This window comes from Mobula birostris, chromosome 1 (genome assembly GCF_030028105.1).
Source record: "Mobula birostris isolate sMobBir1 chromosome 1, sMobBir1.hap1, whole genome shotgun sequence".
Taxonomy (NCBI): domain Eukaryota; kingdom Metazoa; phylum Chordata; class Chondrichthyes; order Myliobatiformes; family Myliobatidae; genus Mobula; species Mobula birostris.
The window spans coordinates 153,301,875-153,328,243 of NC_092370.1; the positions used below are offsets into that span (position 1 = coordinate 153,301,875).

At 43.3% G+C, this 26,369-nt stretch overlaps 1 protein-coding gene across 1 annotated transcript in view; it reads left to right on the forward strand.

Annotated features, from left to right (window-relative positions):
* Positions 1-26,369, forward strand: part of LOC140200692 (uncharacterized) — a 409,587-nt gene that overhangs the window by 295,731 nt on the left and 87,487 nt on the right. Inside the window, exons 11-12 of the mRNA XM_072264267.1 lie at positions 2,683-2,735; positions 25,590-25,643. Coding sequence (XP_072120368.1) covers positions 2,683-2,735; positions 25,590-25,643 — 107 coding nt within the window. The remainder of the gene's footprint in view (positions 1-2,682; positions 2,736-25,589; positions 25,644-26,369) is intronic.

Below are 26,369 nucleotides of genomic sequence, written 5' to 3' on the forward strand. Positions count from 1 at the left end.
ACACACACACACACACACACACACATGCACACTTAATGTAACTCATTTTTCTCTATGCAAACACGAGGAATTCTGCAGATGCTGGAAATTCAAGCAACACACATCAAAGTTGCTGGTGAACGCAGCAGGCCAGGCAGCATCTCTTAGGAAGAGGTACAGTCGACGTTTCAGGCCGAGACCCTTCATCAGGACTACAAACCAATGTAGTCCTGATGAAGGGTCTTGGCCTGAAACATTGACTGTACCTCTTCCTCATTTTTCTCTGTATTTATTTATCATGTATTTCATTCTACTGTTGCTGTGTAGTTAACAAATTTTACAACATACTGTATACCAATGATATTATATCTGATTCTGATCCAGTTGCAAGAAACATAAGGTTGTGATAGTAGGTGATTTTAATTTGCCACATATTGATTGAGATTCCCACACTGTAAAAAGACATATTCAAGAAAGTTACCTTAATCAATACATAGAGATCCTAAAAAAGGCGAGTGAGATACTATATCTCCTATAAGGGAATGAGACAGGGCAGGTGACAGAAGTTTGTGTAAGGGAACGCTTTGCATCTAGTGATCATAATGCCTTTAGTTTCAAGATAATTGTGAAAAAATGTATGTCTGGTCTTCAGGTGAAGATCCTAAATTGGAGAAAGGCCAATTTTGATGGTATTAGAAAGGATCTGGTAGGAGTAGACTGGGACAGGTTGTTTTCTGGCAAAGCTGTACTAGGTAACTGGGAGGTCTTCAAAGGTGACATTTTGTGAGTATAGAGTTTGTATATTCCCGTCAGTGTAAAAGGCAAGGGTAATAGGTTGAGGGAGGCTTTTTTTTTGAGAGATATGATTAAGAAGAAGGAGGTGCATAGCAAGTATAGGCAGGCAGGAACAAATAAGATACTTGAGGTGTATAAGAAATGCAAGCAAGCACTTAGGAAGGAAATCAAGAGGGCTAAAAGAAGGAATGGAGTTGCTCTAGCAGACAAGGTGAAGGCGATTCTAAGGGCATTTACAGATATATTAAAAGCAAAAGGATAGGAAGGGACAAAATTGGTCCTCTTGAAGATCCGAGTGGTCGTAAATGCACAGAGCCTAAAGAGATGTTAATTGGATATTTTTGCATCTGTATTTACTCGGGAGATGGATAAAGTCTATAGAAGTAAGGCAAAACAGCACTGAGGTAATTGACCATATACAGATTACAGAGGCAAAGATGTTTGCTATCTAATGTGCAAAGACAAAAAACTATGTGAATACGAAAAAGAAAAAACAATAGTAATCGTAAATAAGTAAATATATCAAGAACACGAGTTGTAGAGTCCTTAAAAGTGAGTCAATAAGTTGTGAAATCAGCTCAGTGTTATGATGAGTAAAGGTATCCCCTCTGGTTCAAGAGCCTGAATGTTGAGGTGTAATAACTGTACCTGAAACTGGTGTGGGACTTGAGGCTCCTGTACCACCTTTGTGATGGCTGCAGCGAAAAGAAAGCATGGCCTGGATCGTCGGGGTCCTTGATGATGGATGCTGCTTTCCTATGACAGTGCTTCTTTTTGATGTGCTCAGTGGTGGGAAGGGCTTAACTTCTGACACACAGGGCTATATCTACTACTTTCTGTAGCTTTTCCTATTCAAAGCCCCGTACCAGGCCATGATGTAACCAGTCAGCATTCTCTATAGAAGTTTGTCAAAGTTTTAAATGACATGCTGAGTCTTTACAAACTTCTAAGAAAGTAAAAGTGCTACTTTGCCACCTTTGTAACGGCACTTTTACAAGCTAGATCCAGAACAGGTCCTCAGCAATGATAACACCAAGGAATCCAAAATTGCTGACCCTTGCCACCTCTGAGGACTGGCTCATGAATCTTTGGTTTCATCTTCCTGTAGATGATAATCAGCTCTTCGGTGTTGCTGATATTGAGTGAGAGGTAGTTTTTGTGGCACTATTCAACCATGTTTTCAATTTTTCTCCTTTATGCTGATTTGTCACCACTTTTGATTCGGCCTACAACAATGGCATCATCAGCAAATTTAAATATAACATTGGAGCTGTACTTACCCTCACAGTCATAAGTATAAATCCAGTAGAGTAGGGAAATGATCACACAGACTTGTGGTGGACTTGAACTGATGGTGATTGTGGAGGAGAAGTAAACTGGATTTGACAGTGGCTTTGTGAGAGAAGCCAGAGAGTGGTAGTAGATGGATGCATATGACTAGTGGTATGCCACAGGGATCCGTTATTGTTTGTCATCTATATCAACGATATGGATGGAAATGTAGTAAAATGCATCAGCAAATATGCAGATTACACCAAGATTGGGTGCGTCATGGAAGGCTGGGCCAGCTGGAAAAATGGGCTGAAAATGGCAGATGGAATTTAATGCAGACAAGTGTGAGGTATTGTAATTTGATACCTTTATGAAGCTCATTTAAAACCTAAGTATCTTGCAACTATTAATTTTCTTTCATTGTTTCGAATATTTTGATCTGAATAAAATGAAGAATGTTTTAATGCTGAAATTTCATCAAAATTGAGAACTGAATTTGGTATTATCTAATCTCATTTATACACAGAACTGTGCCATTGGATTCCTTTCCAGGTGCAGAGTCAACAATGACCATTCATATGGAAGTGTTGAAAGTGTGGAGTGTACATACAATAATGACTGCATTTTTTAAACCAGGTTTCAAGAAGATTTTTCTGTGGAAAATGAGCTTGGCTTTCAGAAGAGAAAAGGTTAGTTTTTAAGCAGTACAAAGGCAGTATATTGTAAAATGTCATGATCAATCTCTGGTTAATCTTACAGTTTAATTTTAAGGATCATAATATCTCAGGCTTGTGATTTTTTGAGATTGAATTCTTTAATCATAGGATAGATAGGTAAAATATTGCAAAAAGAATGGCAATGTTTAAAAATGATCTTTAGCCAGTAATGCTAAGGGAGCAAATTAACCACTACTTCCAGGGCTCTTATAGACTTCAATCAAATTAACTTGCACATCATCAAGAAATGGGTAATTATAGCTATGGGCCTTGGAGATTGCTGTAATGTTAAAATAAAAACAAAGTGCCAAAAACACTAACAAGTTCATGCAGCAAGTGTGGAAAGGGAAGCACACTCTGTATCTACTGAGTGCATGTTCATAGTTCTGCTGCTGTAGCCCATCCACTTCAAGTTTTGACATGTTGTGCGTTCAGAGATGGTCTTCTGCACACCACGTGGTTAGTTGGGTTACTGTTGCCACCTTGTCAGCTTGAACCCTTTCATGAACAAGGTGTGTTTGCCCACAAACCCGCTCACTGGATTTTTTTTTTGTAAACTCTAGATCATTCATTCAGGTGCCTTGCCGTTCGACATGTCTCCCCATCCATCACGGTCCTTGACCCTCCGAATTGTAGTTGTTGCCTCCCTTGTTTCTAACCATGCTGTTATTCCATCTATCATTTTCATTCTCTGTCTGCCTCTGCTTCTTTTCCCTTCCAGCTTGTAACTAAATGTTCTGATGTCTCTCTTCTCATGATGTGTCCAAAGAATTTTGATTGCTGTTTTCTGATTTTTTTTTAAAGTAATGTACGTTTTGTTTTCGTTCTCTGTAGAACTTCTTCATTGGTTATCCTGTCCTTATATGATATGCATAGCATTTTTTCTGAGGAACCACATCTCTGCTGCATAATTCTTCTTTCCATTGCATTTGTGATGGTCCATGACTCGCAGCCATACATCAATATAGGAAGAATGTAGCAGCCGAGAGTTCTAAGACGGATGTCAATTGCTATTTTCTTGTTCGTTAGGATGTTTCTCATTTCTGTAAATGTTGTTCTTGCCATTGCTATTCTTGCTTTTATATCTGTTTCGCATTTGCCATCAGATGTTACCCATGATCCAAGGTACTTGAAGTTGTGAACTTGTTTCAGGATTTCATTTCCCAATACGATCCTACAGCTTGGGATATCAGGTTTCTTTGATATTACCATTACTTCAGTTTTCTTTTTGTTTAAGGTTAGGCCAAGTCTTTTGTTTTCTGAGTTGATGGTAGATACTAGTTTCTGTAAATTTACTTCACTGTTTGCTATCAGTACTGTATCATCTGCATAGCAGAGGTTGTTGATATTATATCCTCCTATACTTATTCCAGGTTGGTCTTGTATGGTTCTCATGAATACAGGGAGAACAGGTCTGGTGATAGAATACAACCCTGTCTGACTCCTCGCTTTATTGGCTGATATTCACCAATCTTGTTGTCTATCTGTATGGCTGCACTTTGTTGCCAGTAGAGAATCCTGATTATTCTTAGATCTTTTCCGTTGATATTAATGTCTTTAAGCATTTTCACGATGACTTGGTGTTTCCCTGTGTCAAAGGCTTTTGTGTAGTCAATGAAACAGAAGTATAGGTCTTGTACTTCTATTGACCTTTCGATAATATTCCTGAGAATATAAGTGGCGTTTGATGTTCTCTTGCCTTCGACAAAGCCGCATTGTTCTTCACTGATCTCTGGTTTAATTTTGTTTCTTATTCTGAGCATGATGATTCAAAGTAGAATTTTTGTGAGGTGGCTCATTAAACTAATTGTTCTGTGTTGTCCACACTCTGTTGCACCTGGTTTCTTTGGCAGTGCAATGCATACTGTCTTTAAAAGATCTTCTGATACTTTGCCACCGTTGTATTCTATTCAATAAGATTGTTAATTTCTCTACACCAAAATCTTCTAGCACTTCATACAGTTCAACCAGAATGTTATCTGGTCCTGATGATTTCCCCTTTCACATTTTCTTCATAGCATATTCCACTTCTTCTTTCAGTATTGCTGGGTCCTCGTTGTTGTTGCCAATATCAAAGTTGTCCCCTTGGTCTTTGTCGTCGTATAGGTCTTTGATATATTCTGACTATATTTGCATTATTTTTCCTTTTTCCATAATTGTAGAGCCGTCTTTTGCTTTTATACATCGTGTTGTTGCCCCACTTTTCTTCCAATTTATGACCTTTTTTGTCTCACCGTGCATACGTTTGCTGTTGTTGGTCTTCTGCAATTGTTCTATTAACTCACATTTGTCCTTAAGTCACTTTTCTTTTGCTTCCTTGCACTTGGTTGTTACCTGTGCATGCAAGGATACATAGGCTTTTTCATTTTCCTTACATTTTCTTCTTTGTTCCTTAAGATTCAGAATTTCTTCTGTCATCCATTTCTTTAAAGCTTTTTTCTGTTGTTTGGGAATCACCCCTTGTGCTGCTTGTGTTATGTTATCTGAGGTTGTCCCATTGCTGTTAAATAATAGTAATGTTTTGTAGAGCCTCGAATTTGTTCTTCACTGTTATTTGGAATTCATTTTTGATGTCACTGTTTTTTCTCCAAAGTCCCAAATTCAGCTTTGGCTCTACTCTTGGTCTTTTAAGCATTCTGCATCTCAGGTACATCACGCTGATTATTGGTATGTGATCACTGTAGCAGTCTGCACCCGGATATGTTTTGCATGATTTCAGAGCATTTCTATACCTTCTCCTTATAAGCACGTACTCAATCTGGTTTCTGGTGTTATCCCCTGGGCTCTTCCATATCTATAGTTTTCTCGAGTGTTGTTTGAAGACGGTATTACCAATTATATAATCTTTTTCTGTCACCCATGTAGCTAGTCGTTCACCTCTCTCATTTCTCTCACCTATGCCGTAATGCCCAATATTGTCCTCGTCCCTGGTCTTGCCTACTCTTGCATTGAAGTCACCTTGAATAATGGTATTTTCTGAGCTTTTACATTGTCTTAATGCTGTTTCTAGTTCATCATAGAATTGATCGATGCTTTCTTCATTGTCTGCTGTTGGTGCATAAACTTGAACAATGTTAATGTCAAAAGGTTTTGCATGTAGTTTCACAAGTAACATTGGATCTTATATTGTCCAATAGCCCTTTATTGATTTTGCATGTTCTTCATCTAACATAATTCCAACACCTTTTTCATGTATTTCTCCTCCTGAGTAAATGGTGGTATATCCCTCTGAGCTTGTTTTACCAGCTCCCTTCCACCTCATCTCGCACATTCCCAAGATGTTGATTTTTAACCTTTCCATTTCTTGTTTGATGTTGTCTAGTTTACCAGGTTGCTAGTCTGATCATCTTTGCTCTAGATATTGTGCATAAAAACCATAGGAGATCAGCAGTTTCTGAGATACTCAAACCACCCCATCTGGCACCAACAATCATTCCACGGTTAAAATCACTTGGATCACATTTCTTCCCCATTCTGATGTTTGATCTGAACAACTGAACCACTTGACTATGTCTGTATGCTTTTATGTATGGAGTTGCTGCCACTTGATTGGCTGATTAGATACTTGCATTAATGAGCAGGTGTAAAGGTCACCTAATAAACTGGCCACTGAGAGTAGAGCTAATGTTCCGGGTTTAAGCTCCTTAGCCAGACCGTTGTGATGGAGGATGTTTAGTCGTTAGGATGTTTACTTTGATTTATTATCAAAGTACGTCTATGTCACCAGTCACTGGTTTAAGATGGCACTGGTGAAGCACAGCAATGACTTGCTGGCAACAAAAAAAACTACTAACTACATTATTAACACACTTTTTCTCAAAAATGATCACTGCAATCAATAGCCTGTCACTTCTGTCTTGGAGTTAAGCTTTTGAACCACCTGTACAACCGAGCATTTTTGAGCATAAACTGAAGTCTCAAAAGTGCAGGATGTTTCTGCGTGGTGTATATGAGCCAAATCAAGGCAGGGGGCCTGGGTCTGAGAGCAGGGAACAACCCAATGTTTGAACATTGCTGGAGTGGACTTGGAGGTGATCCAAAGCAGCAGAACTGAAGTGAGGCGAGCTGTGGTAAGGCAGAGTTGAGGCAGCAGGGCCCAGGCCCGAGAGTGAAAAACAAGTCGGTGTTTGACCGATTTAAGCTCCAGGTCAAATTAGAAAGATTGGGTATGGGCTGAATCGAGGCCGCAGGTTCCAGGCATGAGAGCATATCGAAGCAGCAAGGCCTGGGTCTGAGAGTGAGGAACAGCCCGCTGTTCAGCTAATTAAAGCACTGGACCAGATTGAAAAAGTCAGGATGTCAGGGCTGGAGGAGATGGGGAGACTGGTGTTCAGCTTGCTGCTTGCGAGGTTTACTCGTCTGTGCTGAACTGAGGCTGTGGCCTGCAACCAACAGCCTACTGGATAGGTTCTGACTGGCTTTGTGACTGTGGACTCTCTTTCGTGATCTTCAGTTCTGAATGTTATTTGCTTACTTTTATTGTTTGCTCAATTTGTTTTTATTCCTGCACATTGGGCGTTTGATGGTCTTTTTAATGGGTTCTATTGGGTGTCTTTGGTTTGTGGCTGCCTGTAAGAAAAATGAACCTCAAAGTAGTATAGAGCATACATACTTTGATAATAAATATACTTTGAACCATATACTACCCTGAGATCCATTTTCATGCAGGCATTCACAGTAGAACAAGAAATACAATCGAATCAATAAAAAACTACGCACGAACAAGACTGACAAACAACCAATACGCAGAAAAAGATAAATTGCGCAAATACAAAAATAATAAATAATAAATAAATAAAACTGAGTTGTGGAGTCTTTGAAAGCAAGTCCATTGGTTGTGGTATCAGTTCAGTGATGAGTTGAGTGAAGTTATCCACACTGGTTCAGGAGCTTAATGGTTAAATGGTAATAAATATTTCTGAACCTGCTAGTATGTGCCTTAGGCTCCTATAGATTTCTTTCTGATGGCAGCAGTGAGAAGAGAATCTGGCCTAGATGGTGGAGTTCCTTGACGATGGATGCTGCTTTCTTGTAGCAGCACTCCTTGCATATGTGCACAATGTTAGGGTGGGTCTTTTCCTATGATGGTCTGGGCTATGTCCACTACTCTTTGTAGGCTTTTCCTTTCTTGGGCATTCTTTCTCCATACCAAGTTGTGATTTAACCAGTCAATATAATTTCTGCTTTGGATTTACAGAAGTTTGTCAAAGTTTTAAATGAAATACCGAATCTGCACAAATTTCTAAGAAAGTAGAAGTGCTGCTGTGCCTTTTTTGTGCTGGTCCCAAGACAGATCCTCTGAAATGATGACATTAAGGAATTTAAAGTTATTGACTCTCTCCACCTCCGATCCTCTAATGAGAACTAGCTCATAAACCTCCAGTTTTCTCCTCCTGTAGTCAATAATCAGCTCTTTGGTTTTACTAATGTTGAGTTAGAGGTTGTTGTGGCACCATTCAACCAAATTTTCAATCTTCCTCCTACATGCTGACTTGTCACCACCATTGATTTGGCCCAATAACAATGCTGTCGTCATTGGACAACATATGGCATTGGAGCTGTACTTGGCCTCACAGTCATAAACATAAAGCGAGTAGATCAGGAGTCTAAGCACACAGCCTTGTGTTATACCTGTGTTGATGTTGATTGTAGAGGAGATGTTTCATTTCCAAACTGATTATGACAATATCAAGAATCCAGTTGCACAAAGAAGGTTTTGGAGCTTATTGATTAGCTTTGAGGGGATAATACTGTTGGATGATGAGATGTAGTCAATGAAGACCATCTTGATGGGTGCATCTTCACTGTCCAGGTGTTCTAGGGCTGAGTGAAGAGCCAATGAAATGGCATCTGCTGTTGACCTGTTGTGATGGTGGGCAAATTGAAGCAGATCCTAGTTGCTCCTCTGGCAGGAGTTGATATGTTTCATGACTAGTCTCTCAAAGCACTTCATCACAGAGGATTAAGTGCTACTGGATAATAGTCATTGTGGCAGGTTACCACGTTCTCCTTGGATAGAAATTATCAATAATGTCTTCAAGTGGTATATATTCCCTATAACCATTTCACTAGTGAGCTGTTTGCATTTCACTAAGTTCAAATATTCTTGCAGCCTTTGTGTTGAATGCAGGAATGGCTATCCTTGATGCTCTTTGAGTATGGTAACTTGCAGTTGTGAATCAAAGGAAGGCTCTTTTGGCTGATGTCAGACTTAAAATTAAAGAAGACAGTCAAGGTTGTTTGAGGCCAATCACCTCTCACCTCTCCCATGCAGTTCCTCAGAACAGTATCATAGACCAAGTCATTTTCAGTTGCTTCACTTGTGATCTTCTGTCTGTTCTGGGGGAAGTGACTTTAAATAGACAGCAGAAATCTGATGAATGGCCTCCACTTGCCTGAATGAGTTCAGTTCCAATAAAATCAGAAATGCTGGAAGCACTGAAGAGCCAAGCAACATGTGTGGAGAGAGTAAAAATAAGGTGCATGTTCTATGTGAATAACCATTTTTGTTTCAGAACTATTTCTGATTCTCACTTCTATCCCCGACATTTCATGGCTGCAGTATGTTTTATTTCCAAAATGTGTTAGAGCCACTTTTTAAGGTTTCTACTGTTCAGAAGGGAAAAGCAGCAGACACATGAAGACACTACTATCTCTGTACCTTGCTTCATATTGACTTAAGCATATATCCTTATGTTTTTCTTGTTGCTGGGTCAAAAACTGTACGATTCCAGCTTCCAGCATTGAGAATAATCTCGCCATGCAATATCATGAAAATTGACCACCACAATTTCATAGCAATTAGTTACATCTGTTAAAAATCCATGGCTTGCCAGGCAAGGCTGCATTCTAAGATTGGTTACAGCAGGACGTCGATAGGATGCAAAACTGGGCTGAGAAATGGCAGATGGAATTCAACCCAGATAAGTGTGAGGTGGTTAATTTTAGTAGCTCAAGTATGATGGCAGAATATAGTATTAATGGTAAGACTCTTGGCAGTGTGGAGGATCAGAGGGATTTTGAGGTCCGAGTCCATAGGACACTCAAAGCTGCTGCGCAGGTTGACTCTGTGGTTAAGAAGGCATTTGGTGTATTGGCCTTCATCAACCATGGAATTGAATTTAAGAGCCGAGAGGTAATGTTACAGCTATATAGGACCCTGGTCAGACGCCACTTGGAGTACTATGCTCAGTTCTGGTCACCTCACTACAGGAAGGATGTGGAATCTATAGAAAGAGTGCAGGGGAGATTTACAAGGATGTTGCATGGATAGGGGAGCATGCCTTACGAGAATAGTTTGAGTGAACTTGGCCTTTCTTCCTTAGAGCGATGGAGGATGGGAGGTGACCTGATAGACGTGTACAAGATGATGAGAGGCATTGATCATGTGGATAGTCAGAGGCTTTTCCCCAGGGCTGAAATGGCTATCACGAGAGGGCACAGTTTTAAGGTGCCTGGAAGTAGGTACAGAGGAAATGTCAGGGGGAAGTTTTTTACGCAGAGATTGGTGAATGCATGGAATGGGCTGCTGGCGACAGTGGTGGAGGCAGATACAATAGGGTCTTTTAAGAGACTCCTGGATAGGTACATGGAGATTAGAAAAATAAAGGACTATGGGTAACCCTAGGTAATTTCTAAAGTAAATACATGTTCGGCACAGCATTGTGGGCTGAAGGGCCTGTATTGTGCTGTAAGTTTTCTATGTTTCTAAATGAAACTTTCCAGTACATTTGCTTTGACCAGTTGGTGGTTATGTGGGAACGTGATCACAAAAAGACATGGGGATTATGATCAAAGTTGCTGGTGAATGCAGCAGGCCAGGCAGCATCTCTAGGAAGGGGTTCAGTCGACGTTTCGGGCCGAGACCCTTCGTCAGGACTAACTGAAGAAAGAGCTAGTAAGAGATTTGAGAGGAGGAGGGGGAGATCCAAAATGATAGGAGAAGACAGGAGGGCGTCTTCTCCTATCATTTTGGATCTCCCCCTCCCCCTCCCACTTTAAAATCTCTTACTAGCACTTCCTTCAGTTAGATCTGACAAAGGGTCTCAGCCCGAAACGTTGACTGTACCTCTTCCTAGAGATGCTGCCTGGCCTGCTGCATTCACCAGCCACTTTGATGTGTGGTGCTTGAATTTCCAGCATCTGCAGAATTCCTCGTGTTTGGGGATTATGATGTTCAATTAGTTCATCCCTATTCACTGTGGACAGTTAGGTCAAATTCATCCTGACCATGATAATAAATTCGGCATTCTACAGTATTAACCATTTGGTAATTAGCATCAGCAATGGGCCAATATCATGACTGACTAGAATGCTGGTCATTCTTCAGCCCCCTGGTTCTATAACCCCTGTTACATGATGGGTGTATTGTGCCAGTCTGTCATGGGTGAACCAATGCATCAGACTTGTGAAGCAATAGTAAATTATATAACAAGAGAGTGGGTTAAAGTTTTTTGAGTGCTGTATGGGAGGACTTGACATAGGTGGTGTAACATAGGTGCAATGTCCTTTAGTTGCAGGGGCTCCTGGGATTGACCACAGTGGTTATTCCCAGAAATCTAGCCCTAAAGATGTGGGTGCAGCTCCATGAAGTTTAGTGACCTCACTTAAGTGGTCAAGGTCAATGAATGCATTTTCATGTGCAACATTCATCAAATTACACCACGTTTTGACTCTTAGTTCATGCTCGTTGTACTTTAGTACTCATATTTTTTTAAGTGTTCCTCTGTACCCATACTCTGGATTGCAAATGGTCATAAGAAATGGGAAGAGGAGTCAGGTGATCAGCACCTCAGACATGCTCCACCGTTCAGTAGGATTAGATTAGACTAGATTATGAGAACATTCAGTCCTCTTTTATTGTCATTTAGAAATGCATACATGCATTAAAAAATGATACAATATTTCTCCGGAGTGATATCACAGAAAACAGGACAGACCAAAGACTAACACTGACAGAACCACATAATTATAACATATAGTTACAGCAGTGCAAAGCAATACCATAATTTGATAAAGAACAGACCATGGGCACAGTAAAAAAAAAAGTCTCCAAGTCCCGAGTCGATCGACTCCCGAGTCCCCGATAGCAGGAGGCAAAAGGGAGAAACTCCCTGCCATAAACCTCCAGGCACCGTCAATTTGCTGATACCTTGGAAGCAGCCGACCCCAGCCAACACTGAGTCCATCCGTCTGAAAACTTCGAGCCTCCAATCAGCCCCTCCGATACAACCTCCCGAGCACCATTCTCTGCTGAACGCCTTCGATCTCTCCCCGGCCACTGAAACATGCAAAGCCGAGGATTTCGGGGCCTTCAGCTCCAGAGATTCCGGTTACCACACAGTAGCAGCGGCAGCGAAGCGGGCATTTCAGAAGCTTTCCAAATGTTTCACTGTGCTCTCACGTCTGTCTCCATCAAAACAGAAATGTGCACAGTCCCCTACTTGACAGACAACAGATATTCATCACTGAAGTGGCCGCGCGTGCTGCCGTCACGCCGCCATCTTCTCTTGTCCTTTCCCCATGCTATTAATTCTCTTACTGTTTAAAAATTCATCTAAATCAATCTTAACTATACCTAAGGCTCTGTGCTCTTTCCTGTCTTTGGCATGAAATTCCAAAGATTTCAAAGTTCAAAGTAAATCAATTACCAGAGTGTATGTATATATATATATCTATATATATATATATATATATACCTCACCATATACAACTCCAAGATTCATTTCCTTGCAGGCAATCATAGTAAATACTGTAGCCCCCCGGCCACTCTCAGGGTCGCTCGGCTCGCTGTCGTATAGGGAAACAGCCTCGGCCCCGCCAAACTAGATAACTTGTTTGTGTGGATGCTGTGTGAGGTACCCCACCCCGCCCAAATAACAGACAATACACCAGATGCAATTAAATGATTTACAGTTTATAGATATTACTGGAACTATATAATTAAAAGAGAATAAACTATAAAAGGAAAATAAAAGGCGCCACACTTATCAAAGTTCAATCTCTTAGTGCACAAACAGTTGGAGCTCAAGGACCTTCTTCTTCACCCTGCGACCCCCCTCGGACCACCTCGACCGGCCGCCTGGGACCACCAACGGTGGTCGACCAGACGCTCCACACCAGCCCGTCTCCGTCTCCTCGCCGAACGTCCCGCTCGGGGTCCGACCCCGTTAGCAGACTCACAGCACCTCGTCCATCCTCTGTCTCGATCTCCCCCCTTCTGCCCCAAAACCCCGCGCATACAGTATCTTCAAATACACCAAAACCATAACAACTATCCCAATTGGTTAATAGCACTCTCTTATCACACACTAAAGCAAAAACAAACTGTTAGCGCAAACTTTCTCAGCGTTTAACACAACAAAGCCACATTCCCCAGATTAACATAACAAAGACGCCATTTTAATTAGCCTCAGCAGTAACATAAAAGTCGAAACCCCCTTACACTCTCCCCCCACCAAATAACTGCTAAATAACTCCTCATGACTGCTAAATAACTCGCCAACCAGTCCTGCAGACACACAACACACAAATACACAGATACACACAGTGACAGTGCTCCCCGAACAGTGGACCTTACTCCCGTCCACGGGCGCTACATAGGCCAACCTATCTGGGAGCTTCTTAACCCTCTGAGACCTCCGTACCCCCTCACCTAAACCCAAAAGGCTCAGACACTACTAGGGATACCTCGGGCCTGCTTGCCAACTCCTCTTTCACTCAGGCCACCACTACAGCTCGGAGCCCCCAGTCCCGTGTCCGGGGCCCCGCCTCTCCTCCTTCCTGATCCTGCCATAACTCAGACTGCCCACAGCTAACTCTCCCCACTACACCTGACTCAGTGGGAGAAGGGCCAAAGGTCTCTTCCTCAATCACGGGGATGTTAGCGAAAGGCAGCATTACCACATGTGCAGCACATCATCCTTCGAACCCGTATCCCTCCTCATTCCCTCGATCGGTAGCTGCTGTTTGAGTTTCTCCAAACTGAAACATTTAGCCGGGGCTACCCCTTCAGCCTCCTGCAGTTGAGACGTCAGCTTCTTCGAGGACTCCTTCAACTCTCGCCACAGCCTCTGCAGTTCTGACTCAGGGTTCCTGGCCATCTCAATCTGGGATGCAGTTACCCCACCAGCTTCTTCCACCCTGACCTGAAAAGCAGCAGTTAAAGAATGTTCAGCCTCCGGTGGTTTCTTCCTGAGGACGTCTTCCAGGTCAACTTTCAGTTTTTCCACTTCAGTTAAACTTGCGATAGTCATCTTCAGGTTCCTTTCAAGCGTCCGCCTCCCTTTTCCGAGATCTGTCCTCCATTTCTTCTCCTCCTCGGGAGTGTAGTCAAACTCCCCTCCCTGGGCTCTCGGTTTTCTGTTAACCTTAGTCAGAACACTTCCTTGATCTTCCCCAACTAGTAAATCTTCCAATCTGTTCTGAATGGACGTCTTGAGTTTCTGCTGATCCCTTTGAAGGTGGGTCATCGTTTCTTCTCGCTGGATTAATTCATCAGTTCATGACCGCAGTGCGGTGCAAATTCCCTCTCTTCCCTGTGTCTCATTCAGATTGACGACCTGGGTTTCCATCCCCCGGTCCACCACCGTCTGTCCCAACACCAGGAAGTTCAACTGGTATGTTGGGTCATTTTCCTCACATTGCACCAAGGTCCTCCAGCCAAAAACTCCTCCACAATTGACACTTCGCTTCGGTCGCCCGGGCTCAGCCACTCGCCTCGCCTCATAGTCCCCCCAGGCGAATCCAAGCTCTAGGCGGTCATCCACATATGTCAAAACTCCACACATCTTCACTTCCCCCATGGTTTTCCTCATGCCCCACAGGAAGGATGCAGGGGCTCCGGATATTCCCTTGGGCATCTTTTCGGATCAGAAGAATCCTAGGGAACGAGTAAAGGCCATCTTCAGCTCAACAGCCGCACTCCTCAGGATCTGGCAACATCCACTCCTCAGATGCAGCACATTAAACCACATCACATAATCCACACACACGCTGCCTTCATCTTCCATGCCACCAGGGTCCAGTTGCTGCGACCTCTCTCTCACTGAGGTGTCTTCAGCGGTCAACTCCCCTCCCTCGTGGTAGTTCGGAGCATCTACTAAGAGGGTCTCACCCTCAGCTACTTTCCCCAAGCCGTACCACCGCTGGGTCTCGTTTAAATTCGGTACCGGCTCAAGGCTGCTACACACGTCCTCAGAAGCAACTCGACATGCTGGGTGCCCAGAAAATACCTCCATGAACTCCAGGGTTATTAACCAATCATCGTCTTCTGGATAACTACTGCCACTAGTACCCAAAGTCTCTGGTGCCCTTGCGGTTGTCAAGGATAAATGCTTCAGACACCGGTTGTAAAACGAACTGTACAACAACTTGATCTGTGCCCCGAGGTCGAGGATAGCTTTAGCATCGCTTCCCTCTATCCATAGCGACACCCTGGGGCGTGGCCCCTCTAAACCTTCAGGAATAGGGTCTTTTCCTTTCGGAAGTTCATTGGTACATTGCTGGGAACGTGCTTCCCCAGAGACCTCAGGCCGTTCCCCCACTGGGCCTCCACTAAGTTTCCAGACACCTCCCTGATCAGCTGAACAACTGATCCCCTGAAATGATCCTGCAAGCGATTTAGCCGCCCTCCTCGCCAGAGAAGACACACTGAAAACTTTCCCCCCTCTTTCAAATAACTGACAGCTGTCACTACGGTGTAAGTGAACCTGACAGCTCTAACACCGTCACCAGCCCAACTACTCAAACTTTCAACCAATCCCTGTCGCTCTCTCTCAACCGAGCACTGCCACTCAACTAACAACTGAGAGATCTGCTCTGCCCATATCTTGCTAGTCTCCGCCCCTCTTGGGGTGGACACTATCCCAAGTGCCAGGCGGAGCCTGCCAGAGCTAGAACATTTATTCACAGACCCTACCTCCAAATCAGACCACTCTTTCCTCTCTCTCCCAACTGCATGGACAGCCCCGGGTACCACCTCCAACTCGTCAATGCTAGCCTGAACTCGAACAAAGACCGCACCCACAACGCATACAGCAATCAACAGCAAATAACCCACAGAGACACACATTACATATTTAAACAGGGCAGCCAGACAGCATACCAACAGACTCAAGCATCCCGGACAAAGCCCCCACAATGTAGCCCCGCGGCCACCCTCAGGGTCGCTCGGCTCGCTGTCGTATAGGGAAACAGCCTCGGTCCCGCCAAACTGGATAACTTGTTTGTGTGGATGCTGTGTGAGGTACCCCACCCCGCCCAAATAACGGACAATACACCAGATGCAATTAAATGATTTACAGTTTATAGATATAACTGGAACTATATAATTAAAAGAGAATAAAATATAAAAGGAAAATAAAAGGCGCCACACTTATCAAAGTTCAATCTCTTCGTGCACAAACAGTTGGAGCTCAAGGATCTTCTTCTTCACCCTGCGACCCCCTCGGACCACCTCGACCGGCCGCCTGGGACCACCAATGGTGGTCGACCAGACGCTCCACACCAGTCCGTCTCCGTCTCCTCGCCGAATGTCCCGCTCGGGGTCCGACCCCGTTAGCGGACTCACAGCACCTCGTCCATCCTCTGTCTCGATCTCCCCCCTTCTGCCCCAAAACCCCGCGCATACAGTATCTTCAAATACACCAAAACCATAACAACTATCCCAATTGGTTAATAGCACTCTCTTATCACACACTAAAGCAAAAACAAACTGTTAGCGCAAACTTTCTCAGCGTTTAACACAACAAAGCCACATTCCCCAGATTAACATAACAAAGACGCCATTTTAATTAGCCTCAGCAGTAACATAAAAGTCGAAACCCCCTTACACTCTCCCCCCACCAAATAACTGCTAAATAACTCCTCATGACTGCTAAATAACTCGCCAACCAGTCCTGCAGACACACAACACACAAATACACAGATACACACAGTGACAGTGCTCCCCGAACAGTGGACCTTACTCCCGTCCACGGGCGCTACATAGGCCAACCTATCTGGGAGCTTCTTAACCCTCTGAGACCTCCGTACCCCCTCACCTAAACCCAAAAGGCTCAGACACTACTAGGGATACCTCGGGCCTGCTTGCCAACTCCTCTTTCACTCAGGCCACCACTACAGCTCGGAGCCCCCAGTCCCGTGTCCGGGGCCCCGCCTCTCCTCCTTCCTGATCCTGCCATAACTCAGACTGCCCACAGCTAACTCTCCCCACTACACCTGACTCAGTGGGAGAAGGGCCAAAGGTCTCTTCCTCAATCACGGGGATGTTAGCGAAAGGCAGCATTACCACATGTGCAGCACATCATCCTTCGAACCCGTATCCCTCCTCATTCCCTCGATCGGTAGCTGCTGTTTGAGTTTCTCCAAACTGAAACATTTAGCCGGGGCTACCCCTTCAGCCTCCTGCAGTTGAGACGTCAGCTTCTTCGAGGACTCCTTCAACTCTCGCCACAGCCTCTGCAGTTCTGACTCAGGGTTCCTGGCCATCTCAATCTGGGATGCAGTTACCCCACCAGCTTCTTCCACCCTGACCTGAAAAGCAGCAGTTAAAGAATGTTCAGCCTCCGGTGGTTTCTTCCTGAGGACGTCTTCCAGGTCAACTTTCAGTTTTTCCACTTCAGTTAAACTTGCGATAGTCATCTTCAGGTTCCTTTCAAGCGTCCGCCTCCCTTTTCCGAGATCTGTCCTCCATTTCTTCTCCTCCTCGGGAGTGTAGTCAAACTCCCCTCCCTGGGCTCTCGGTTTTCTGTTAACCTTAGTCAGAACACTTCCTTGATCTTCCCCAACTAGTAAATCTTCCAATCTGTTCTGAATGGACGTCTTGAGTTTCTGCTGATCCCTTTGAAGGTGGGTCATCGTTTCTTCTCGCTGGATTAATTCATCAGTTCATGACCGCAGTGCGGTGCAAATTCCCTCTCTTCCCTGTGTCTCATTCAGATTGACGACCTGGGTTTCCATCCCCCGGTCCACCACCGTCTGTCCCAACACCAGGAAGTTCAACTGGTATGTTGGGTCATTTTCCTCACATTGCACCAAGGTCCTCCAGCCAAAAACTCCTCCACAATTGACACTTCGCTTCGGTCGCCCGGGCTCAGCCACTCGCCTCGCCTCATAGTCCCCCCAGGCGAATCCAAGCTCTAGGCGGTCATCCACATATGTCAAAACTCCACACATCTTCACTTCCCCCATGGTTTTCCTCATGCCCCACAGGAAGGATGCAGGGGCTCCGGATATTCCCTTGGGCATCTTTTCGGATCAGAAGAATCCTAGGGAACGAGTAAAGGCCATCTTCAGCTCAACAGCCGCACTCCTCAGGATCTGGCAACATCCACTCCTCAGATGCAGCACATTAAACCACATCACATAATCCACACACACGCTGCCTTCATCTTCCATGCCACCAGGGTCCAGTTGCTGCGACCTCTCTCTCACTGAGGTGTCTTCAGCGGTCAACTCCCCTCCCTCGTGGTAGTTCGGAGCATCTACTAAGAGGGTCTCACCCTCAGCTACTTTCCCCAAGCCGTACCACCGCTGGGTCTCGTTTAAATTCGGTACCGGCTCAAGGCTGCTACACACGTCCTCAGAAGCAACTCGACATGCTGGGTGCCCAGAAAATACCTCCATGAACTCCAGGGTTATTAACCAATCATCGTCTTCTGGATAACTACTGCCACTAGTACCCAAAGTCTCTGGTGCCCTTGCGGTTGTCAAGGATAAATGCTTCAGACACCGGTTGTAAAACGAACTGTACAACAACTTGATCTGTGCCCCGAGGTCGAGGATAGCTTTAGCATCGCTTCCCTCTATCCATAGCGACACCCTGGGGCGTGGCCCCTCTAAACCTTCAGGAATAGGGTCTTTTCCTTTCGGAAGTTCATTGGTACATTGCTGGGAACGTGCTTCCCCAGAGACCTCAGGCCGTTCCCCCACTGGGCCTCCACTAAGTTTCCAGACACCTCCCTGATCAGCTGAACAACTGATCCCCTGAAATGATCCTGCAAGCGATTTAGCCGCCCTCCTCGCCAGAGAAGACACACTGAAAACTTTCCCCCCTCTTTCAAATAACTGACAGCTGTCACTACGGTGTAAGTGAACCTGACAGCTCTAACACCGTCACCAGCCCAACTACTCAAACTTTCAACCAATCCCTGTCGCTCTCTCTCAACCGAGCACTGCCACTCAACTAACAACTGAGAGATCTGCTCTGCCCATATCTTGCTAGTCTCCGCCCCTCTTGGGGTGGACACTATCCCAAGTGCCAGGCGGAGCCTGCCAGAGCTAGAACATTTATTCACAGACCCTACCTCCAAATCAGACCACTCTTTCCTCTCTCTCCCAACTGCATGGACAGCCCCGGGTACCACCTCCAACTCGTCAATGCTAGCCTGAACTCGAACAAAGACCGCACCCACAACGCATACAGCAATCAACAGCAAATAACCCACAGAGACACACATTACATATTTAAACAGGGCAGCCAGACAGCATACCAACAGACTCAAGCATCCCGGACAAAGCCCCCACAATGTAGCCCCGCGGCCACCCTCAGGGTCGCTCGGCTCGCTGTCGTATAGGGAAACAGCCTCGGTCCCGCCAAACTGGATAACTTGTTTGTGTGGATGCTGTGTGAGGTACCCCACCCCGCCCAAATAACGGACAATACACCAGATGCAATTAAATGATTTACAGTTTATAGATATAACTGGAACTATATAATTAAAAGAGAATAAAATATAAAAGGAAAATAAAAGGCGCCACACTTATCAAAGTTCAATCTCTTCGTGCACAAACAGTTGGAGCTCAAGGATCTTCTTCTTCACCCTGCGACCCCCTCGGACCACCTCGACCGGCCGCCTGGGACCACCAATGGTGGTCGACCAGACGCTCCACACCAGTCCGTCTCCGTCTCCTCGCCGAATGTCCCGCTCGGGGTCCGACCCCGTTAGCGGACTCACAGCACCTCGTCCATCCTCTGTCTCAATCTCCCGCCTTCTGCCCCAAAACCCCGCGCATACAGTAACTTCAAATACACCAAAACCATCACAACTATCCCAATTGGTTAATAGCACTCTCTTATCACACACTAAAGCAAAAACAAACTGTTAGCGCAAACTTTCTCAGCGTTTAACACACAAAGCCGCATTCCCCAGATTAACATAACAAAGACGCCATTTTAATTAGCCTCCGCAGTAACATAAAAGTTGAAACCCCCTTACAATACAAAGAATCACAATAGAATTAATGGAAGACCGCATACAAGATGAGCAAACAGCCATTGTGAAAAAGACAACAAACTGCAAATACAAAAGAAAGAAAAATATAAATAATCATAATTAATAAATAAACAAACAATAAATATGAAGAACGTGAGGTGAAGAGTCCTTGAAAGTGAGTCCATAGATTGTGTTCAGTTCTGTGTTGGGATGAGTGAAGTTATCCCCTCTGGTTCAAGAGTCTGATGGTCAAAGGTTAATAATAGATTAATATCTATTGCTGGGCCCCAACTAGACATTGAATTCCTTGTAATTCCAACAAAGCGTTGTTACAAGAATCACCCCTTGTAAAAATTATCAACAGGGAGAATCTATAATTACCAATAAGTACCTTTATTGTCTCAGTGGAAGAGCACATGAACTTGCACAACCAATACCTGTGCACACACCAATTAAGTTTTCCTGGCCTTTCATGAACAGTCAAAGAACAGAAAACATAATACCGGTTAAAAAGTAGTTCCTGCTGCTGGCCACATGTTCCTCATAGTCCCTTTTCGAATCTCCACAAGTCTGTGGGGCGCCTCACATCCACAATAGTTGCTCTCCTACTGAATTACTGCTGCCTGCACATTTGAAGCATCTACCATAGGAAACAATAGAAAGGGTGCAGAGAAGATTTACAAGGATGCTGCCTGGATTGGGGAGCATGCCTTATGAGAATAGGTTGAGTGAACTCGGCCTTTTCTCCTTGGAGCGATGGAGGATGAGAGGTGACCTGATAGAGGTGTACAAGATAATGAGAGACTTTGATTGTGTAGATATTCAGAGGCTTTTCCCCAGGGTTGAAATGGCTAGTATGAGAGGGCATAGTTTTAAGGTGCTTGGCAGTAGGTACAGAGGAGATGTAGGGGGTAAGTTTTTTATGCAGAGAGTGGTGAGTGCGTGGAATGGGCTGCCGGCAGCGGTGGTGGAGGTGGAAACGATAGGGTCTTTTAAGAGACTCCTGGATGGCTACATGGAGCTTAGCAAAATAGAGGGCTATCGATAAAGCCTAGCTAGTTCTAAGGCAGGGACATGTTCGGCATAGCTTTGTGGGCTGAAGGGCCTGTATTGTGCTGTAGGTTTTCTATGTTTCTATTAACTTTTATATTCATTTCTTACCAATTCAAATATTGCATTCCCGTGTCATGGGCTGTAGGTGGTGTGTTTGACCTTTAACACCTTTCTATTGGCTCTGCTCCAGGCCACCATCCATTTATTGCCCTCTACCCAGCAACTGGCAATCAGTAATTTTTGGCTCTTTGTTCTCAATCAGGTACCAACTTGAATCACACAGACCAACATTCACAAACCTGCATGTTATATCCAACCAAAGAACACCTCACAAATATCCAGTGTCACAGTCACAATCACTGGCAAGCTCTTTCCCTGCTCAGAAGATGCAGTAGGTATCAGATTTCAGCAAGGATGTTTTATTGGAGTGGCAGCAGTGGAGAGAACCATGAAGGTATGACCAAGGAATGCAGAGGAGCTTGAAGGAAATGCGTAAACACACAGGTATAGAGAGAATAGAGCAGGGCACTAAGCACACAGCCTTGAGGTATGCCTGAGTTGATAGTCAGTGAGGAGGAGATGACATTTCCATTCCACCTGAACTGTGATCTCCTGATAAGTAAGTTGAGGATCCATTTGCAGAAGGTACAGAAGCCTAGTTCTTGGAGCCTGATGATAAGTTTTGAGGGGATGATGGTGTTGAACACTGAGCTGCAGTCTATCAACATCGTCCTGATGTAAGGGTTCCATGAAAAACCTGCAAAATAGTGTCTACTGTGGACATATTGTGGCAGTAGGCGAATTGAAATGGATCCAGATTCTTGCTCAGCCAGAAGTTAATTATAGCCATAACCAATCCTGAATGCCAGAGGTCTAGCCCTCAGCAGACTACGAATCTCCTAGTTCATCCAAGGCTCCTGGACTGGAAAAACTCAATGTGTTTTTGTGAGCACTTATCCATGCAAGTCTTGATGAAGTCAGTGGTGACTGTAGCATATTCAAAATAATTGATTGCATAATTACTCACCCCATTCAAGTCAGTATTTAGTAAATATACCTTTGGCAGCAATTACAGCCTTGAGTCTGTGTGGATAGGTCTCTTTCAGCTTTGCACATCTGGACACTGGAATTTTTCCCCATTCTTCTTTACTAAACTGCTCAAGCTCTGTCAGATTGCACAGGGATCATGAGTGAACAGCCCTTTTCAAGTCCAGCCACAAATTCTCAATTGAATTCAGGTCTGGACTCTGACTTGGCCACTCCAGGACATTAACTTTGTTGTTTTTAAGGCATTCCTGTGTCATTTTGGCTTTAAGCTTGGGGGCCTTTGTCTTGCCGGAAAACAGATCTTCTCCCAATTCATAGTTGTCTTACAGACTGCATCAGGGTTTCCTCCAGGATTTCTCTGTAGTTAACTGCAGTCATTTTACCCTCTACCTTCACAATCCTTCCCGGGCCTGCTGTAGTGAAGCATCCCCACAGCATGATGCAGCCACTACCATGCTTCACAGCAGGGATAGTGTGTTTTTGATGATATGCAGTGTTTGGCTTACACCAAACATAGTGTTAGTCTGATGGCCAAAAAGCTCAATTTTGGTTTCATCAGATCATAGAACCCTCTTCCAGCTGACTTCCAAGTCTCCCACATGCCTTCTGGCAAACTCTAGCCAAGATCTCATGAGAGTTTTTTTTTCAACAGTGGCTTTCCCTTTGCTACTCTCCCATAAAGCTGCAACTAATGAAGAACCCAGGCAGCAGTTGCTGTATGCGCAGTCTCTCCCATCTCAACCACTGAAGCTTGTAACTCTTGCAGAGTTGTCATAGATCTCTTGGTGGCCTCCTTTACTAATCCCCTTCTTGCATGGTCACTCAGTTTTGAGGACAGTCTGCTCTAGGCAGATTTACAGCTGTGCCAAATTCTTTCCATTTCTGTACTCCGAGGGATGTTCAGTGACTTGGACATTTTCTTGTATCCATCTCCTGACTTGAGCTTTTCAAAAACCTTTTTGCACAGTTGCTTGGTGTGTGCTTTTGTCTTCATGGTGTAGTTTTTGCCAGCAGTTGGACCTTCCAGATACAGGTGTATTTTTGCTACAATCAATTGAAACACCTTGTCTGCACACAGGACTCCAAAAACAGATCTCCATTTAACTAATTATGTGACTTCTAAACCCAATTGGCTGCACCAGTGATGATTTGCTGTGTCATATTAAAAGGGGTGAATACTTATGCAATCAATTATTTTGTGTTTTATATTTATAATTAATTTAGATCACTTTGTAGAGATCTGTTTTCACTTTGACATGAAAGTGTCTTTTTTTGTTGATCAGTGTCAAAAAAGCCAATTTGAATCCACTGTGATTCAATGTTTTAAAACAATAGAACAGAAATCTTCGGGGGATGGGGGGTACAGGCACTGCCACCACAACTATTTTCATATCTTACTGTCTCATTTTCTAAATTTAAAATATATTGAAGTAGAATTTTTGTACTATTAATCTCGTTTGACTCTTGGTATTGCTCCTGATGCTCATTGGTAGTGTTCTAATACGCATGCCTTGAACTTGTACCCTCACCCTAGCATCATTTTCATATACTGTACCTCCCATCATATACTCCCAAAACATCAGATGTCCAGATGTTTATAGTTCTTCAGATTAGGCTTAACCAGAAATTAGGCTTTATTTTAAACTAATTTATTCTCCTCAATTGGCTACTTAATTTGTCCTGTCACCTTCAAAGATTATTAAACACATACCTTTATGTTCCTGTTATCTTGAATTCCCTTCTCCCCCCCTCCCCACTCTTTACTGTTTGGGCTAATATGTTCTCTTTGTTGTTTCTCCCTAAGTACACTTTGCACTTTTTTATATTAAAATGTACTTGTGATACCCCTGCTCATTCCAACAGTTTGACCTGCATCCTCCAGGAGTACACTGCTTTAAAGCAGTCTATTTTCTACATTTCCAAGTTTTGTATGGTGTTGTAAAATTTTTTATTCTCTGAATCCACACCTTTAAATTACTTATAAAATTGGAAAACAAAGGGTCTGACTCTGACCTTTGGAAGTTTTCACTTTGTCAAATAAATAATCATTCACACTATTCTCTGCCTCTTGTCCCTCAGTCAATTTCTTACACAAGTTAGCACCATCCCATTTATGTCATGTTCTTATTTGAACATTTATGTGATACTTGAAGTTACATCTACTACACTCCCCTTGTCAGTCCACTCTCTTAGTTCATTGAAGGTTATTCAGGCACTGTTTGCCTAAATTTACCAATCTAGTCAGTTCCTCATTTCCATTTAGCATCATTTCTCACTCTGCTGCAATGTCACCTTCATCCTCTTCTTTTCAAGCTCTATTCACTGCCCCACAATGTATTTGATCCCTAATTTGTTCTGTATTTCCTTCACCTTACATATTTGCAAAACTATTGTCTGCTGCTTCTTAGGCGATCCCCAGGATTAAGAATGACTTACTTACGTGGCAGTTTTGTAGGTTAGGAATTGAGGCCATAGCAGGGCGTTTCCTGTTGCATACCCCCACACCCAACGTTGGAATCTATACATTCAACTATAAACCATCATAAAAATGTGTTGCCACACAACAATTTAAAAAAAAATGGGCAAGTTTTGGTTGGAAAAGCTATGTCCTCTAAATAAATAACAAAAGTAGATACATTATTGTATAAAGCATTTTGTCTTTCCTCCTGCACTCCTGCATTCTGTAATTCCCAGGTTATTTTTTAGCAGAAGTTGAGACATACTTCTCTGGTCTTACTGAGATGCCTTTAAAAATGATCTCTACTTCACCAAACACATGCTTGGCCAGTAGGAGAACATGTTATGGTTTTACTGACCAGGTTTAGGGGCTTTGGGTCAGAATATTGAGTGGACTCCTCACTGCCAAACTAATTTAAATACTTAAAAAAAATTTAAAAAGAAAGCCATTTGATCATCTGATTTGAACCTAAAAAGGGAAAGCCATGCATTTTCTAAATGAGAGAAAAAGTGGGAATCCAAAGAGACTTGGGGTTTTTATGCACATAGATCAATAAACACTGTGGCTAGGTAAAGAAAATAATCTAAAAGAGTAATGGACTTTTACATCTAGAAATGGGGAGTTGTGCTACAAATGTGGAAAACTTAGTTAGATCACTTCTTGTTACTGAACATTACTGGAAACAAAAATAATACCTGGTTTGCATTGTAATGATGAATGGAGCTTGCATAACTGTGATTCTATCCTCAGATTCTAGAAGGCTTAAAAGCGATTTGATTAGCAGAGTTAAGGGGAACTGGGGGTTGCTAGAAACTATCTTATAAAGATTGGGGAGTGTAAACCTAAAACTAGACCTTTAACTAGTGAAGATAAAGTGGCGGGTTACTCAAAAGGAGACAGAAGTGACGATTGCTGTTGTGCCTGAAACTTATCTAGGTTTGCATGTATGGATTGTTGTTATTTAATATTGTGGTAAACTGCATACTTTAACTGTGACATTTTTGGCTACACTTTTTATAGTGAAGTGTTAGTTATAATGTTTTTCTTCCTCAGGTGGAAGAAACACGAGGAAGTGTAATGTACGGTTTCAGAATCACAATATACGAGGTAAGCAACCTTCGCAAGTGTACTAATACCATTCATGTCTAATTAAATTATTTTTCTGTAAACATGTAATTGCTTTTCTACTTTTTAATAACACTTTACATTAACTTGGTGCTGTTGGAAGAGTGCAGTGAGAGAATCTATCGTGGGGAAGACCAGTGATGCTGTGGGGAGGGAGGAAAGGAAATAAGGCACAAAGCTGTGAGTCAAAGAGAAAGAAAGTGCAGGAAGGAAAAAAGGTATGCATAGTATAGGAGTGGGTATAAACTTGAGTAATGCTATGAATAGAATTGCCACATGTCTATTTACTTTGATCAGTGCCATTGAAAATACATCCATATGTAATTAAAATCATTTATTCGTCATTAATCTATAAATCTCTTGGAAGAAATTCAGTTTGGAAACTCTTCTTTAAAGAATATATAGATGCTTAATAAGAATGTCTTCATACTGCTGTAATGAAGGCATTGGTACAGGGCTTGCCTAGAGACCTTTACATTGTCAACAACAGAAACTGACGGCATTGTGCTTTTTTGTTTCCGATTTGTTCACTTCATGGTTTCATCTAGAGGAATCTTTCTTCATTTGAGCTTGCTTTGAATAGCAATATTTTCTACAAATTCAGATTTTATTAAAAGCAAATAAAGAAAGTTGCATCTGGAGAACTTCTCTAGGACATGATATCTGTGGGAAGATTACTTAACAATCTGTACAATATTATTACTGATC